The sequence below is a fragment of the Corythoichthys intestinalis genome, chromosome 7 (assembly GCF_030265065.1).
Source record: "Corythoichthys intestinalis isolate RoL2023-P3 chromosome 7, ASM3026506v1, whole genome shotgun sequence".
Classification (NCBI taxonomy): Eukaryota; Metazoa; Chordata; class Actinopteri; order Syngnathiformes; family Syngnathidae; genus Corythoichthys; species Corythoichthys intestinalis.
The window spans coordinates 5,807,712-5,821,215 of record NC_080401.1 but is presented as its reverse complement, the minus strand read 5'-3'; the positions used below and the strand labels follow the sequence as shown (position 1 = coordinate 5,821,215).

At 37.4% G+C, this 13,504-nt stretch overlaps 1 protein-coding gene across 2 annotated transcripts in view; it reads right to left on the bottom strand.

Moving 5' to 3' along the window:
- The window catches only part of exoc2 (exocyst complex component 2), a 116,647-nt gene extending 107,507 nt beyond the window's left edge, over nucleotides 1–9,140 (bottom strand). The window contains exons 1-3 of one of the 2 annotated variants that reach the window (XM_057840893.1): nucleotides 9,061–9,140; nucleotides 3,252–3,403; nucleotides 921–1,097 (exon numbers count right to left, since the gene is read on the bottom strand). In XM_057840893.1, coding sequence (XP_057696876.1) covers nucleotides 921–1,097; nucleotides 3,252–3,369 — 295 coding nt within the window. In that variant the 5' untranslated portion in view covers nucleotides 3,370–3,403; nucleotides 9,061–9,140. Of the gene's footprint in view, nucleotides 1–920; nucleotides 1,098–3,251; nucleotides 3,404–8,941 lie in introns of both variants that reach the window. The other variant, XM_057840894.1, reaches the window with a different exon arrangement.
- Between the last annotated feature and the right edge of the window lie 4,364 nt (nucleotides 9,141–13,504).

Here is a 13,504-nt window from a genome sequence, read left to right as displayed (position 1 = left end):
TTTTCTCCTTGTTTGAGAAGAAAGTTTGGAAGGACGGCCGGGTCTTGGTAGATTTGCAGTGGTCTGATGCTCCTTCCATTTCAATATGATGGCTTGCACAGTGCTCCTTGAGATGTTTAAAGCTTGGGAAATCTTTTTGTATCCAAATCCGGCTTTAAACTTCTCCACAACAGTATCTCGGACCTGCCTGGTGTGTTCCTTGGTTTTCATAATGCTCTCTGCACTTTAAACAGAACCCTGAGACTATCACAGAGCAGGTGCATTTATACGGAGACTTGATTACACACAGGTGGATTCTATTTATCATCATCGGTCATTTAGGACAACAATGGATCATTCAGAGATCCTCACTGAACTTCTGGAGTGAGTTTGCTGCACTGAAAGTAAAGGGGCCGAATAATATTGCACGCCCCACTTTTCAGTTTTTTATTTGTTAAAAAAGTTTAAATTATCCAATAAATGTTGTTCCACTTCACGATTGTGTCCCACTTGTTGTTGATTCTTGACAAAAAAATTAAATTTCATATCTTTATGTTTGAAGCCTGAAATGTGGCGAAAGGTTGCAAGATTCAAGGGGGCCGAATACTTTTGCAAGGCACTGTACTTTTGTTGCCAGGGGTTTAGATATTAATGGCTATATTTTGAGGGGAAAATAAATTAACTCTATCATATAAACTGCACACAGACTACTTTTAATTGTGTCAAAGGGTCATTTTGTCAGTGTTGTCCCATGAAAAGAAATACGAGGGTTGTACTCACTTTTGTGATACACTGTAACTGTTTTGTAACTTTATTTAATGGAAATGTTATGGTATTTGGTCCACTACAATCACATCTAGGTTTTACAGCTAATTATGCATTGAAACTATCCTGCATTGCCATTAATAATGATCTTAGTAATCCCTTGTTTAGCTTCTTACCAATCCTCTCAGGTTTAAGCAGTTTGAAGGAAACGGTGGAGGTACCAAGACCTCCAGACTTGGTTGTAACAATGATCTCTCCCTTGTCATCTTTTGCAGGGCCCACACGACACACAATCTTGCTTGCTGACATCCACTCAGCTGTTAGCAGGCAGTTATGACCACAGATCGACAGACCTAAAGAAAACAAAGAGGGAGAAGAGGTGGAAGGGTTGAGACACTGAAACACGGTTGGATAAAGTATTAGCAGTAGGGCTGAACGATATTGGAAAAAATTAACATTACGGGTTTTGGGGGGTTTGCGCTATAAATTGCAATATTAAAACTAGAAGAATTTTCACCAGATTACTTGAATAGCTCTGGTTGTGAAGACTTTGGTTGACTAACCATGTTTTTGTATTAGTGTATTGCATTCAGTATTTTATTAAATTGTTTTTAGTTAGTTACCCTCCTAATTTCTCATTTATCCTTGTATTCTTATTTTTTCTTTATTTTATATTCTTTAAGCAATTCATCATATTCCTTTTTATAGAAATGTTATCTTAGTTTCTGTAATGTTTCTATTGTTTAATTATATTATATATTGTTATTATAGATTTAAGGTGCTTAATTTACTTTAATTGTATTTATTTATTCATTATTTATTTATGTAAAAAAGAGTGCAAAAATTGCAAAACTGCAATATATGATTGTATTCATATTATATTCCGTTTCATCCAGGCTAAGGGGGTTATCTGTGAATGATGTAGATTGCTGTATATAAAAAGGATACAGGAAGTCATGTCTCAGCACACTTGCTGCTTTTATGAAGCAAATCAAAAGCTTCAAATAATCCATCCATTGCGCATGCGCACATCGCGATGGCGATGTTCAAATGATATATTGTGCAGGCCTAATTAGCAGTTCACGCTTATCTAACATGACAGAGTTTTAGTCAAACTAAACTTAACAAATTAAAAGTTGGGTCATAACAGCGAAGGTGGTGATTATGCATGACTTCATTCTATAGGTTGCCTAATCTGTGTGTCTCATAGGGTGCCTTCACACAAGCACTGTTCGGTCCGTTTTAAACAGACAAGAGTTCTTTATCCCCAGATAGTGCACTTCATTTTGTTAATGTGAACGCGCATCCAAACTATAGTTCAGACCAAACAAACAAACTCTGATCAGCTCAAAAATCATCTCGGTCCACTTTGAGCGCACCCTGCTTCGCTTGTGAATGCAAGCGGACCAGGGTGCGCTATTACGTGCAGCGTCACAACACGCTCAGTCACCTCCCTCCGAGGGAGGTATTTCCTCTTCTAAATTAGTCCAATCAATGAGTACGCCTTACGTCCACGTGACGCTACTCGGAAAGTTCGGTTGGCGCAGTGTGAATACTGAAGCTTTTCAACAAGTCGTTTGCAAGTGTTGTTGCGAGGTAACTCTCCAACCGGACCCTGGTCTTCTTGGTCTAATGTGATAGTGCCCTTAGTTTAAGTGACCCATCAGTAGTAGCATACTGTGCATTCTTCAGATTCTGCTTCCATGCTCAATTCAAGCAATTTGGGCACTCAAAGACAGAAATGTGAATCACTGTAGTGTAACGTTTAGAGCTTGTAAAAGAGAAAATAGTCCATAGAACTGGGAATGTATGCAATCATTCACTTATTTGTGCATGACCTATTGCATTGGACCAGGCCATAAAGACAGACATAGTTGGGAATAGTCACACACGCAGACACAAAATCAAATGTGTTTCAAATATTAACATGTATAATAACTTCTGACAGTTTTCAGTAATGGTCATCAAAGCATATAAGATTCTATTTAATTGATGAAGAATTTGTACTAAAATTTAGTAGTACTGTAAAACATTAAATGCAATGTGATTTTATGTGTTTGCATCTATTTAAAAACAATCATTACATTTTCAGTAATAATAATAATTCAAAACTATATTTATGTATGCAACATGGACTTGGAGCTGCAGCGTCATCCTCAACTTTTTCTCAACTTGATCTTTTTCTTCTTCTTACAAGTTGTGTGTATTGGGTGCAAAGGTGGTTCTTGAGGAAAATTCATACAGGTAGTAGTTGGAAGTAGTTGGAAGGAAAAAAAAGGGAGCATTTCTTGGGTTGTTACTATAATACCCAACTACGAAGCGGGCAAATTAAGTGTTAAAAGAATGAGTGAAAGTAAAGTAGATTTGTTTTCAACGGGCTAATTTTAACACCCCTTGTAGATACATAAAGTATATAGTCCAGATTTAAAAAAATAATAATAATATTTAAAACTGGTTAAAAAAAGTTACGAAGATAATTATAACGTTTATCAAGTAAGAAACATTACCAATGAGGTCAGCTGAACCCGTTCCCAGGTTTTCACCACGGATAGTGACTTTGGTCCAGGCTGCGCCCTCCTTAGGTGAAATACCTGTCACTAGCGGGGATGGACGTGCGCGAGACATGGTGGTCAATGGCAGCAACACTGAGGATAAAAACCTGGAAAAGACACACACACACACACACACACACACATTGGCACCGAGACCATACACTGTAAAAAAAAAATTTTTTTTTTAATTAAACTTCCTATTATTCATGCTAGCAAAAGAGTAGGTAAACATAACTCAACCTTCCATTTTCTGTTAAAGTCCCAGTTGTCACCATTTTTTCCACACTAATGAAATGGTTGAATCTTGTAAAAAGGTATTCAAAAATCAATTATTAAGACTCACACAGATCCATAACTACGGAAATTGTGGAATAAAAATAATTTTTTTGAGCCTTTGCATTGTTGAAACAGATGACATATCAAAAGGGAAGGATTGCGGGGGCATAGGAGTCAATGGAAACCATAGACGAAACTCATTGACTATCGTCCGATGAGTCGAAATACGAAACTGAAAGTGGAAAATAGGAGAACATGATTTTGGAGAGATTTTAACATAATTTTGAGCCGGAGGCAGAATGGCAATCATACGCTGCAAGTAAGCGAGGAGAGCCTGACATGGAAGCATTAGCTTTCACTCAATATTCATCGGATCTCGGGCTCCTCCTAATGGTAAATATCATAATTTTATGCCTCTCCACTGTACACAACAGTACACACTACACCAGTGGTTCTTAACCTTGCTAAAGATACCAAAATTCTTCTCATTTTGAGAGCATGTTTTATAAACAGGTCAAAATTTGAGACCAAGCTGCCCATTCGTCTGTTGCATTCCCTCATACCAACTGCGAGTCAACCTGTCACTGAGCAAACCAGTTCTTCCTCCCATCAGATCGAGGACTTGCAGTTAAAACAAATTAATTAAGCCTGTAAATTGGGAGCAAACCAGTCTAAACCATGATCTAAAAAGCCACTTTGCCTAGATTTAATCAGCATACGAAAATAGGGCTCTGCGTTTCTTTTACCTTCGCTGAACCCCTTAGACTTACTCACCGAACCCCTGAGGTTCAATCGAACCCAGGTTAAGAACCACTACACAAGACAGAATGACAGCTCAGCAAGTAGATAGCGTGCGAACAACCTGAATTCTAAACTAGTATTGCATGGTCTGTGCATGAGGTAGTTTGGGAATGGATCTGTAGAGGGGTCCAAGGCAATGTGTGTGTGTGCTCAGTATACAGAGAGAGAGAGTGTGTGTGCGTGTGGTCTGAGTGTGTGGTCTCTGGCATAGGCCGAGGGAGTGCTTGATGACGGTTAGGATGAGAAAAGACCCGCTGTGTTTACTTTACTCCAGAGGCTGTGCATGAACACGGGAACACTGCCCAGACCCCTCTCTATAACACTAGGGTGCACATGATCAAACACATACAAACACAAAAATACATAACGCGAGCAGAACCACCACTGTCGCAGGGATTCACTATCAATATATGGTTGTTTAAGCAGCACGGACAGAAAAACATTTTTTGATAATGATTGAAAACCTGTGGTACATCTCTGGCACAGAAATGGTACCCGGTTTAAGAATCTCCTACCCTTCCCAGACACACCCCATTCATTATATCAGCCTTTCAACACTGGCTTAGTTTCGTTTTCGGTATGAGTGTAACGGTACATGTATTTGTATTGAACCATTTCGGTACGGGGTGCTCGGTTCGGAACGGAGGCGAACCGAACGAGTTTCTGACGTAATGTAACTAGTACTGTCAAATTTAGCGCGTTAACGGGCGGTAATTAATGTTTTGAATGAATCACGTTAAAATATTTGACGCATTTAACGCAAGCGCGAAATGACCCGCTCATGCATCCCATAATCCCACTGTTACGTCCCACGGACGGTTCGCTAAGGGCGTAACATAAAATGAGCCACACACACAAGTTGCAAGTGGACACAAATTTATTCACACAAGTCGAACTCGCAATGAACAAAATATACAAAATGCGAAAGAAGCTGGCTTCAGCGTAAGCCCAGGCCAAAACAACAAACAAAATGAAACTACACTTAAACCCCACCCGCTAAGTAAACCCTGATCGTAAAAAGGAAATAACAAAAAGACGGCACTTTACGCCTACTGCTGCGGTGCTCTCATTTACAGTGGTGAACAAAAACAATCCAATAACGAATGAACACAAAAGACTTCACTGAAAAAGTGGAAGTGTAACAAAGTAGCGATCAAATGCACAGGTGAATGAATGGCGAGCAAACAGCTGGCGAGGAGAGGAGGTACGCGGCACGTATGCTGTCAAATGCTAACTCTCAGAGTGTTGACAGCGGCGAGGAAGTTGGCACCCTTACTCGGGTGGCCCATCAGCGGCGGCGACATCGTCTTCCCGTCCGGCGTTAATCACAGTACGTCACGTTGGAAGGGGAGGCAGCCAGCTGGCGGATGCGACGATCAGCTGACTGACAGTCTCAAAACAGATAACAATTAAACGGCCAGGGCCGTCGCACCACTCAGAAGTGCAGTTAGCAGCGTGGGTAACGGTTAAATGTAAACATGGAAGAAAAGCATGTTGGCCCTCTGGGTGGGGAATTCAAATAAAAAAAGAATATAGATGGAACAATTCTCAGAAAATGTAAAAAAGTTGGTTTGCCTCAGCGACTGGCTAGATGAGTAGGGAAGACGGCCACATTTATGTGTACACTACACACACTTTGCACACATTATAAATAATACTTTTTTTGTTACTGTTCTAAGGCTCTGTTGTGTGTTTGTTTTTGCAGAGAAAAAGAAAATGTCTTCAACAGAAAGAATGTTAATGTTAATGCCATCTTGTGGATTTATTGTTATAATCAAAAAATACAGTACTTATGTACAGTATGTTGAATGTATATATCAGTCTTGTGTCTTATCTTTCCATTCCAAAAATAATTTACAGAAAAATATGGCATATTTTAGAGATGGTTTGAATTGCGATGAATTAATTTTTAAGCTGTGATTAACTCGATTAAACATTTTAATTGTTTGACAGCCCTAAATGTAACCCGTACTTTTCGAGGCTGTGGTCATAAAGTTAATATGAGAAACTTGAGACTGTTCAGTGTTGCAACTGTTCAATTTTGCACATCAGATATTTGTTCAAAGAAAAAGTCTGAGCCAATGTTATTTATTTTTATTTTATTTTTCAAAATATCTACATCTCAGAATATTGTATTTTCTATTTTTGAGCAGAATTGTAGCTTTTTATAGGCTAATGTTCCTATTGTTGAAAGCACAAAAGTGTGTGATAAAGTAGCACATTTATATTTTGCATTTTGTTTTCTTACTGCACCGAAAGTTAACATATGACAAAAAAATAGGAATTGTAATTTGTGACCAAAATAGTATTTTGTATTTTTGTTTTAAATGAGTTTGAAGTTGTAAATTAACAACTGGAATGCGTCCATGAAAGTAAAGTACTTTATTGAGGTGAAAATGTTTTCACCTCAATACAGCATCATATATAGTCCATCAATTTCATTAGGAAAATATATACATTTGTTTGAAACTACATGATTTAGCAGATTGTAATTCACTATGGAAAATCTAGTGTCCAACCATGCAACTTTAATTACTAGTTGTATTAAGTACATTTTGTCTACAATTACAGATTAGTTAAATTTTTCTTTTATCCCATACAATTGTTTTAGGCTGTTAGGACATGTCACACCCACATCAGTGACACTCTGATGAAGCCTAAAGCAGTCGCCGAAACATGTCAGGTAAATAAAACAACCTAAAACAATTGTCTGGGATAAAAGAAAAAAATAACAAAGCCTTAATGTGAACTGTGTTTATGGTCCCATCATAATCATTTTTTTAATAAGGTTATTGTGACCCATAATGTGCCAAGAACAAGAATTTGGCCTTTTTTGATATTCATAGTTTTGTAGTTTTGCATAGTATGTTTACAAATGCCTACTTCCCCATCATAGGGGATTATTAGCCTGGAACTCCAGACTTACCATTGTTCCAGCTATAGAGGCTGGGACCCAGCTCCTTATTGGCCTCTCGAGTCCGAACGAAATCGTCCGTGCAATTAGATTCGTTTATTTGCGTGACATGCTCTTAACGAGCAACGTCACTCTTGCGCGTCGGAAGTCGTCTCCACAACAACACAGATAGCTAACGGGAGAGATGAGAATATGCTCTTCTCCGTGGTAAATTCAGTTTTAAAAGACCAAAAACACATTGAGTCGCTAAAACCAACAGTCTGTCTCACACCAGCCATGTTGAATACACTTTTCCATTTTCCGCACTCCTTGTATGTTTATGTCCTCGCATTACAGTTTCTTGTTGCTTTACCAACGTCACGTCTGCCCATTGCTGATTGTTCCACTCCGCTGTCTGTTTGCTATGGCTTGCTCCGCCCTGGGAATTTGATCCGCTGAACAGTTGCCAGATTCTATAGCTGGAACAGCGGTGAGTCTGGAATTCTAGGCTAGGGGATTATTACCATAATCTGTAATATTTAGGGATGTCCCGATCACATATTTTCCGAGTCACCTGATTTTGAGATTCCGCCGTTACCTAGTGCAAATCCGATTAAAAAAATATTTTAAAAAATTTTTTTATAGAGCATAAATTTAACAAGTTACAGTACAGTCCTATTTACAGCACTTCCTGCTTTTTCCGGAAATGTTGTAGAATATGAAACATATATATTGTACTACGTATTTAACATTCTTTTGGAAATGGATTTTTAAAAAAACCTTTTAGCCCATAATACATATATATATATGTATATATACATATATATATATATATATATATATATATATACATACATACACATATATAAGTTGTTTCAAAGTAAAAACCCGATCCTTTTCACTCGATTACGATCCTATGAAAAATGCCGCGATCAGCCCAATTCCGGGGACATCCCTAGTATTATTACATGTTTTTAGACATAATTTAATTCGATATTTTATTGTAAATAAAATGTAAGGAAGCTCAAACTTGATGAAAAAAAAAATACTGAGTCATTATAGCATTTTGCTATTTTAAGGTAGCTTTGGTAAATGTCCTTCAATACCGTTATGCACAGCTTACATGAGAATCACCTAACAGTGCTTTTGCTCTGTCACGGTCCACAAAAATCAAATCACTGTACTGTACCCAATATAACTATATCTATTGATAATGGAATTTATTCTCAATGATATATAAATAAAAAAATGCTTATTTCTATTTTATTAAGGAAGACAATTGTAAAACTAGACCAGAAGTTATGCCAATAACAAAATCTATACTTACTGCTTACTTCAGGTGTTTTCCTACAGTAATGTTGATTTTTAAGGCACATAAACGGTATACGGTACCTACTAATAACTATGCCTTTCAAATAATTCATTCTTAAATGAAATATCTTACAGGGTATATTATCCGTTTATGTTTAAGCAACAAGATTGGGAAAATTAATACTGTATTGAGAATTTATCTCTGTAAAAAAGGAAATGACTTTTTTCCATTAATACACAGCACGTAATACTAATAACGCAAACATTTTTTTGTCTATGATTTTAGAATAGTGGGACATATGCATTGTTGACATTTTGAATGCTAGATTGAAGTCTAGTAGCGATTGAAACCGTTTGTCATTACCTATTATTGGTCCTTCATATGACTTTGAATACGACGTAAAATATCATCTGTCATGCAGCATCCAATCAATGAATGATCGTGCATTTTAACATTGCACAAAAGATGAGTTAGTTACTTACTGTTTATCGATGTGTAGCTGTCGCCTCCGTTTCCTGTATCATGGGCTCATTTCCGGATATCCGTTCTCATGTGAGCTTTCAGAATAAGGTTTTTAAAAAATAATAACACGGCGTGACGTACAGTTTTGTGTAGGCTATAGGTCAAGTAATGACAAGGGTAAACGGAAAATGTGACCAAAAAAGACAACGACTCAAGGTCATGTTTTTTTAAATAAAAAAAATTGAGTCACATGACTTTTACATTTGTAACTTTTTATATTACTTTCCTACGACTATAATTTAAGCTTTACGTCCATACACAGTACTAGTACATCTATTCTATGTTTACATCAGTCGGATAGAAACCTAGAGGATAAAATTTGTAAATAAAAGTTGAACAAATACTTAACCACTCGTATTAACCTGTTTCTGTCAGCCGTGGCCAATCAAATAGCCAAACTGACCAAATCTGGGTGAGGGAAAATGCAATGAAAGCAGTATTAAGGCATAATAATTAGCCAGATAATTAAACCGGAGAAACTTATGTTTGCCAGCAAGCTTATTGCAAATGAAATAAAAAATGATGATCCATGATTAATTATTGGTGGTGGTGGTGGTGGTGGTGATTTTGTTGTTGTTGTTGTTATTGTGGTGGTGGTGGTGGTGGTGGTGGTTGTTGTTGTTGTTGTTGTTGTTATTTCAAATATCCATAATCTCTGCCTTTCAAATGTGAATTCTTAGACTTTCTGAGTTCCTTATTCCTCCAAGAAAGCTTGTTGTTGGTGTTGTTTTCAGCAAAGCAAAACTTGTGCAAGCAAATCCAGTAGACATGTTTGCTAATTTTCTGTCATATGGAATAAATGATCCTGTCATTCATTAAAAATGCAAGGAGACAATTTCAAATCTAAAAAATTTATGATTAACAAATGAGACTCGAATTAATAATGGCCAAAAATTGTGACATCTGGGGTATAAAAAAAATTAGTAACAAAACTACTCCAAATCACTCCCTTTAAGTTTAACACATTATTCTGCAACATAAATAATAATTTATAGAAGTTTTCTGATGCCTTATTTTTAATATAATAGAAAAAATGTAGTAACAAAGTAACTCACTCTTTGGAGTAAGTTCGCATTGACTGAAATGACGATGACATCTACCCAAACAAAAACTTTTGTTTCCTTTCTTGTAAATGCAATAAGCTCCTGGATTCTGTGTAAACCCATTCTAAATCAAATGATCATGTAGCATTTTATATAACCTTCCAAATATTTGTTTCAACCCAAAATTTGATGAACTAATTTTTCATTTTTGTATGGCTTCACTACAAATCCCCCCAGGTGCTCCATGGATACCTTGCAATTAATTGGAATATGCATATCAGCAAATTTAACGTGCATAGGGTAAGTTTTAAGTCATATTGTATAGCAGGTTGCATTAAGATAATTACCAAAGTCATGTCAGAGAAAAGGTCTCCTTGTAATCAATTTAATGCCAATTGGCTGTAGCCTTTAGCAGCAATTTTTTTCTGTTTTTTTTTTTTTTTTTTTAAATTATTATTGTTTTATTTATTTTTTATTTTGTCTATTGTTACCTGGTTTTAGCTGGGTAGCATGGCAGATGACTATTTTGCATCACTGCTCCTAGGCTCTGAGATTTTGGGTGTAAGTGAAATGTAAGGCTACACCACACGAGTATCGGGCTATTTAATAACCCTCCCAACAATTGAGTAACTGCGTCGAATTTCAGGGTGACGGTCGGGCAGAATTTTCTTGTAAAGTGTAATTAATTGTGTAATCTAACCCTGACAATTTACTCAAAGAGCTGTCGGGACCACATTTGCAAGTCAGGCAGTATGGATGATAAAAGATATTTTGGATGTCCAAAACAATACAATATTTATTATTATATCATATTATTGATTTTCCGAGCCACTTATCCTCACAAGGATCATGGGGGTGGTTGAGCCAATCCCAGCTAACAGTGGGTAGTAGGCAGGGCACTCCATGGATCGGTTGCCAGCCAAAAGGAGACGAATAACTATTAGCACTCACAATAATGCCTAGGGACAATTTACAGTGTCCGATCAGCCTACCATGCTTGTTTTTTGGCATGTGGGGGGAGACCGGAGTACCCGTAGAATACCCACACAGGCACAGGGAGAACATGCTAACTCTACACAGGAAGGCCAGAGCCCGGGAGTGAAACCTTGATCTCAGAACTATGAGGCAGACGTGCTAACCAATCCACCACCATTCTGCCAATATACTGTATCCATATATATTATTAGATTAGATTAGATTAGATTAGATTAATAAATGTCAATAAAAGCATTTAAATATGATATCAGATAACATCGACATCGGTTTTTCATCATCCGTTTTGGGCCAATATGCATGTTGTCTTTAAAGTGAATATAGAAGTCTTCGTCTGCCTTCTGACTTTGTACAAGGGCCGGTCACAGTTTAGCACAGCAGTTACTGTATGCTGATTGAACCTTAGATGTCTCCAAACTGAGATGCTTGGGATTTGTTATGTGGGCATTATCATGATTAGATCATCCAGAGGGTATCACAATACAGTTAGCCATAATATGTTAAATCGACCACGACCACATATATCGGTATCTGTTTGATATTAGTATCGGATTTTTGGAGTTGGACAATAACAGGATATTGGTTAAAAAGTAATTATTGGATAACTCTGAATAGAATAGAATAGAATAGAATAGAATAGAATAGAATAGAATAGAATAGAATAGAATAGAATTATACAGAGTACGAGATTTAAAGCTTCGCCATAAGGTGCAACACATAAAACAAAAGCAAAAGTAAAATAAGGCTAATATAAAAAGAACAGGTTACAGTGTGCACAGAATGGGAATAAAGTAAATAAATGACTAGCAGCAAGTGGTGATGTAGTGGTAATATAACAGTGCAGATATGAGAATTTACAGCACTCAGACTAGTAGGCAGATGGCTGATTTGGTATTATACTAAATATTATATGAAATCATATTATATTATAACGTTATTACAGCGCAATTTATCTGTAGTGTTTCCCGTATTTCATTGGTTTAAAGCAGGGGTGTCCAAACTTTTTGCAATGGGGGCAAGATTTGGTGTGGTAAATATGTGGGGGTCCAACCTTGGCTGACGTCCTTTACGTGGAACGATATATTTGAGCAAATTTTAGCAAGCCTTTCTGTGTGTCACATTTGCTTTATTATTTTTTTTAACTAATAATTTCAACAATCTCGCAAATAGCCTTAGTGGCGTTCTCTTTCGACTCTCGGGCTCTTGCGAAATACTGCTGCTGTGAAATTAAATAGCTTCAAGTTGCTTCAATTTCTCGCTACGTATATTCCCTGTAATCTTGTCATACATGTCAGCATGTCTTGTTTGCTAATATTGCCTCACTTTGAACTCTTTAAAAACAGCGACCGTCTTTTTGCAAATGGGGCAGACGCAGTTGTTGCGTATTTTAGTGAAGAAATAGTCCAATTTCCACCTATCCTTGAAGCGTCGGCCGTCGCAGTCAACTTTCTTTTTTTGTTGTTGTTGTTGATTGTCGCCATTTTAGAAAATTGGGAGTAAAGGGTCACATGGGGTAATGTTGCTTAGAGTGCTGCTGCCTTTTTGGTGGGTAAATGAGGAGCAGCATTTAGTGTGTAAGCTACTTCATATGCTGGTAGCAGTACTGCTGACCAATTTATTAAGTCTCTGTGCGGGCCAGACTTTATTGATTTTATGACAGAGGCTGGGGGCTGGATGAAATTTGACCCCGGGCCGCATTTGGAAGATTGTAAGTGGCCATACCGTTCACCTCCATATAAGGACACCGGCACTGAAGAGTGAAAATGAATTAACCTTCCCATATTACAAATTGAATTACAACCAAAGGGAAATTTACATGTACATGTACTTGTATGGGGGGCCAAAGGTTAAGTAGACTAATGTAAACATTGGCACTGCTTTAGAGCACCTGTAATAAACAAGTGACTGAACGTACTATTGTGTCTGTGTTGATTGTTTCCTATGATTTGAATGCTGCTTGGCGTGAGTGGCATTCTGAATAATCAAGCTGCACATTTAAACAACACTCCTGAGTTTCCGAAGGATGGAGGTTGGCAAAATGCATGCATTTCCACCCCATCCTTGGTACAGAGACCGTTTCCTGGACAAAATCTACATCAAATAGGCTGGTTGGGTGGCTGAGTGGGGGGGTTGACCATCTTAACTATATATATACACACACACACACACACACACATTTAAAGTGTGACTATTATCATGTTCACTTCTGGTGTGCACTTTGGTGAGAGCATTGCCGCTTTCAGCAATTCTCTTTTCACGGTGCATCATTGAGGAATTTCCACACGTTCTGGGAAATTCGCAGCATCATTGCAAATGGATCACAGACCACCCAGGAACACTAGAACTCTGATATAATTACATTTAACAT